Raw genomic sequence first — 5645 nt, forward strand, 5'->3', positions numbered from 1 at the left:
AAAAAGCTGGGGTAGCAATACTTATATCTGACAAATTAGGCCTCAAAGTGAAGGCCATAAAAAGAGATAAGAAAGGCCACTTCATAATACTAAAGGGAGCAATTCAACAAGAAGATATAACTCTAGTAAACATATATGCACCCAATACAGGAGCACCCAAATACATAAAAAAACTTTTGGAAGATATCAAGGAACAGATTAACAGCAACACAGTCATAGCAGGGGACTTTAATACCCCACTAACACCACTAGACAAATCCTCTAAACTGAAAATCAGCAAAGAAACATCAATCCTACATGACTCACTAGATCAGATGGAATTGACATATTGAGAACATCCCACCCCAAAGCCACAGAATATACATTCTTCTCAAGTGCAAGTGGGTAATTTTCAAAGATAGACCACATATTGGGACACAGGCAAAGTCTCTTCAAATTTAAGAAGATAGAAATCATATCAAGCATCTTCTCAGATTATAATGGCATAAAATTAGAAATCAACTACAATAAAAACAATGGAAGAAAATCAAACACCTGGTGGCTAAATAGCATGCTATTAAACAATGATTGTGTTACCAAAGAGATAAAAGAAGAAATAAAAAGTATAATGGCAACAAATGACAATGAAAACACAACAATCCAACATCTATGGAACACAGTGAAAGCAGTCTTGAGAGGGAAGTTCATAGCTCTACAGGCCTACCTCAAAAAACAAGAAAAAGTTGTAATAAATAATCTAACCTTACAACTCAAAGAGTTAGAAAGAGAGCAACAAGAAAAGCCCAGTGTAAGCAAAAGGAAGGAAATAATAAAGGTCAGATGTTCTTCAAGCCAGCTGCCCTCTGCAAAAACCTATGATACGTATCCATAGATTTTTGGTTGTACTGTTAACAGACTCATATTACATTAAATTAACTCTCCGTATTATGTTTAAAGTTCTTTCAATTATGGTATACATTGACAATGATTAAGGTAATAAAAAAGGAAATAAAATTCCTAAGAATGGTTTATATCAACTCACTCTGAATCTTAACTGGTACCAAAATGTTCTTTTGAAATACTAAACTATGAATCAAATATTCATGTGAAATATGGTGTTGAAGGAGAGCTCTATAGATACCCTGGACTGCCTGAAAGATGAACCGGTGGGGCCTAAAGTAAATTAAGCCTGAAATATTGCTGGAGGCAAAAATAAAATAAATAAAATAAATAGTGTCCTACTTTGAGCACATCATGAGAAGATAGGCTTCTTTGGAAAAGACACTATGCTGGGAAAATAGAATACAGAAGGAAAAGAGGAGACCAAATATGAGATGGATGGTTTTACTTCCACCAATCCCCAAGAGAAGCAAAGCATTATCTCAACATTTACATTATGGCAAAACTGTGAAGTAGCTTGAGCACAGAGCCAATCCACATACATGCGTGCTCTTAGAAATGATTCTAGAAGATACTAAGTTTAAGGAAACTAAGTTCCCAAACTGCAAATAAGTCTCAGCTACATACAAAATCTCTCCTCCCTTTCCATTTCTATACCTTCTTCTTCACCATGAACTTCCCTTCTTTTTTCCATTTTAAATTTCTTACTCATTTTCTTCATGAATAGGAGACAAAGGAATAAACACCAGATTTGCTCCTGGAAAGGTGGAATTTTGCCTGGGGACAGAAGAGATGCACATGCCCACACCCCCCGACCTTTCTCAGGAACACTTCAGAGTTTTCAGTTCAGTGGAGAAAAGCAAACTTCCCTATTCACAGCTCGGACTCGTAATTTCTTCATATTATGAAACTATTGGTAAGATTTACTCATTGTGTATTTATTTTCAATATGATTACCTGTATTACATTTGGTCCTGAAATTATATATTTTTATTGATTTCAGAGACGAAGGGAGAGGAAGAGAGCAATAGAAATATCAACGATAAGAGAGAATCATTGATTGGCTGCCTCCTACATGCCCCTGACTGGGAATCCAGCCCACAACCCGGGCATGTGCCCTGATGGGGAATCAAACCATGATCTCCTGGTTCACAGGTTGATGCTCAACCACTGAGTCACACTGGCTAGGCTTAAATGTTATTTTTAAAAATAGAATTAAAGAAGGGGTGAAAGAGCCTAAAATAGAATCTATTTGTCATACCTTGTGGACCGTGACAGAACAGAGTCGAGACAAGAAGCTTCCAGCTCCTCTCGTTGCCCACTTCCCCCAGCCTGGCTGCCATATTGCAAGATCTTAGGCCACCCTTCGGACCATCCCTTTTTAGTAACTTAATCTCTCAACCGCTGGTCGGGATGTGGCCACTGTCAAGTTCTTGTGCTCTGCCCCAGCTGATTTTACTTTCTTTGTCTTTCATAAATTCAGCAGTAGATACTCAACCCATGTTGTAGACCCAACATCTATTTTTTTTTTTTTTTGGTAGCAGTCATTCTGCAATTCCCCCTCTACTCTCTGGAGTAAAATTTACATTAAATATATTCTTCCTACATGTATTATTTCCCCCCAAAATCAATGTGAAACTCAAGTCACTTTTCAATAAATGCTATTGTTGGTATGTAAGTACTCAAGCAGTGGAAGGCACAGTGAAGCAATCAGATGCTCATACCCTGTGTGTAGGATCACCAGGATGTCACAGCTCTGAATGCTAAGTGGTTCGTTGTTGTACTGGTGACACGTGGCATCAGCAGTGTTTATCTTGGTGATACAATTTTCTAAAATAGCAAGTAAATCTAGGTAAAGTTCTAAACAAAACAGTACCACAGTGTGTGGTTGCATTTCTGGCAAATTCAGAGCATTTTGAAAACATGCACATATACCCTTTTTTTGTGTGTAGAATGAAGTTAGATGTTAGAAAAATAATATTGCAAACGGGTTTCTCATCTTTTTCTTCACTGTGGGTGAAGGTTCTGTGCTTTGCAGGCCATCCAGTGTCTCTGGTCTTCACCTACAAAATACCAGGAGATGCACCATAGTGACAACTAACAAAACCCTTCCTAAGACTTCCAAAATACCTCTAGGGGGAAGTACAACCTCATTAGAAACCATTGCCATGTCGGTTGGGCATTTTAGCTACATATTCTTGAAAGCATGCATTCATCAGAACCCCTCAACCCTTACACTCACCCCCGCAAATTCAGGTGATATTAAAAAATTTGCTTTTGTGCATTTGGGTAAAAGGAAGAATCTGATATGCTGTAATCTTGTCACATCCCTGCTCAAGGCTTCTCTTCTGATATAGAATAACATCCACATTTTTTCCACAAGGCATTCAGATGCCTCTGTAATGTTACCATGACTTTTTCTTCACCCTCCCAGGAAAACCATGCTCCAGCCACACATGTCATCTCATACATACCCAGCCCTTTCTCCCTTGCATGCCTTTTCTGCCTTTCTACCTGCGTGATTTTTCTTTCTCTTTCTCCATGTTTCTTACCTGTTGTTAGACCCAATCTCCCACTCCACAGTCTTTAAATAGAACATCATTTACTCTCTTTCTGTATATATATCATGTGGCATTTGAAGGCACGACTAGTGTGCCGTTTGCTACCGTACACAATTAAGGAATAATACAGTTTAAAGTGTTCTTGCAAATAGAAAGGAAATCTTTTTCAGGAACTGATTTTTGTTCTTTTACTTGATTAAAATACAGATGTTCTCCAAGCCAGCAATCAAAGAAGTCTTAAAGTTCAGGCATTGCATCAACTTGGAAGTCTTCTTGTCTTCGCAGGAAAGAAAAGGTAGATTTTTTTAGGAGTCTACAGAACGAGAGAAACCTTTGTTTGAAAAACACTTTTTTAATTGTGAAAAAATATTGTTTTTTGTAATTGTTAGCTCTTCAATAATATTACATTGCTACATTTATTCATCAAATTCTACCTAAGAGAAATGGTTATGCATATATAATATACAAATGCTATAGTTTTTAAAAATATTTTTATTGATTTTAGAGAGGAAGAGAGAGGGAGAGAGAGATAAAAATATCAATGATGAGAGAGAATCATTGATTGGCTGCTTCCTGCACGCTGGGGATTGAGCCTGCAACCCAGAAATGTGCCCTTGACCAGAATTGAACCTGGGATCCTTCGGTCCACAGGCTGATGCTCTGTCCACGAGCCAAACAGCTTGGGCTGGTATAGGTTTTAATTAAAATGTTTCTTCAGTCTATTCACCTTCCCTTTTGGAAAGATTTAATGATATAGGTCTCGGAGAATGGAATGCTCAATGCTCTATTTCTGTTCTAGGGCTGCTTTTAAATGCTGGTGTCAAGCTCTTGATGACATATTCAGAAAACAAGATGTGCTGCATACATGGAAAGAGTTGGGCACCACGGTCACCAATGCTACCAACAGCTGTTCACCTCCACGTTCCAAAGACTACAGTGAGGAATTCCTGTCCAGAGTTGGCATTTGGGGATGTCTGCAAGGGGCGGAGATATCGGCAAAGATAGCTCAGTGAGTGTGACGATGGAATGATCTGCATGATAGTTAATAGCTTCACTCTAAATAATCCAGGATAACCTCATTTTAAGGTTCTTAATTTATTCACATCTACAAAGTCTTTTTTATTGTTTTTGTCATGCAAGGTAATGTGTTGATAGGTTTTGGGAATTAGGACATGGATATCTTAGGACATGGGGACCATTATTCAGCTTATCATCACATAACATGTGAAAGTCTGTTGCAATGCCTTATACCTAGGTATCATCACAAATTATCTTTTTTTTAAAAAAAAAATATCCTTACGATACTCAGCAGTTTCTCTGGTTGGAAGTATATCAGTATATCCATGAAAAAGGAATATCCCAAGACTTTGTGAAGTACTTTTTTTTTCTTTTAAAAAAATGTGTTTACTGGTATATTGACTTCAGAGAGGAAGGGAGAAGGTAAAGAGATAGAAACATCAGTGATGCGAGAGAATTCATCGATTGGCTGCCTCCTACACGCCTCCTACTGGGGATTAAGCTTGTAACCCAGGCATGTGCCCTGACTAGAAATGGAACCATGACCTACTGCTTCGTAGAAGAAGTTCAACCACGAGCCATACCGGCTGGGCGCAAATGTCTTAAATATTTGATTAATGTGAAAAATTTAAAAAGAAGGAGCAGTATTCATTTTAGCAGCACATATACTAAAAATGGAACAATATAGAAGATTAGCATGGCCCCTGCACAAGGATGACAAGCAAGTTCGTGGAGTGTTCCATGTTTTTGAAAAAGTATGGAGGGGCATAGGTACATGTTTCCTTCACCTCCCAGTTATATTACATTTATTGCTTACCTATAGTATGTGACGTGGTGGGCAAAAACCTGCATAGCATTTTGAGCTTCAAAGCAAATTTTTTAAAAGAATAACTAGTTAATAATCTCATTGTTTCAAGAAAATTAGCATCCTTTAGCAGGGGAGGTAAGAAATTACCTTGTTAAAAAGTATTAAACAGTAAAGTATTAAACATTTTTAACAATGTTGTGAAGTGTGATTGTTTTTCACTCCTGGGAAAGAACTCATATACACACATATACACACACATGCACACACACATATGCACACACACAATCCCCACACAAGTCTGAGCTTGTGACTTAGTAGAGCTTGACAGCAGAGAAGAGAAAGGTTGATAAAGGTTCACGGCTTGAAAAAGAACTGCTGCA

The 5645-nt window shown here is 37.8% G+C and overlaps 1 protein-coding gene across 1 annotated transcript in view; it reads left to right on the forward strand.

The window, feature by feature from the left end:
• CFAP54 (cilia and flagella associated 54) overlaps positions 1 to 5645 on the forward strand; it is a 236245-nt gene that overhangs the window by 127187 nt on the left and 103413 nt on the right. The window contains exons 41-43 of the mRNA XM_015559991.1: positions 1607 to 1795; positions 3648 to 3735; positions 4240 to 4449. Coding sequence (XP_015415477.1) covers positions 1607 to 1795; positions 3648 to 3735; positions 4240 to 4449 — 487 coding nt within the window. The remainder of the gene's footprint in view (positions 1 to 1606; positions 1796 to 3647; positions 3736 to 4239; positions 4450 to 5645) is intronic.

This window comes from Myotis davidii, unplaced genomic scaffold (genome assembly GCF_000327345.1).
Source record: "Myotis davidii unplaced genomic scaffold, ASM32734v1 scaffold13, whole genome shotgun sequence".
NCBI lineage: Eukaryota > Metazoa > Chordata > Mammalia > Chiroptera > Vespertilionidae > Myotis > Myotis davidii.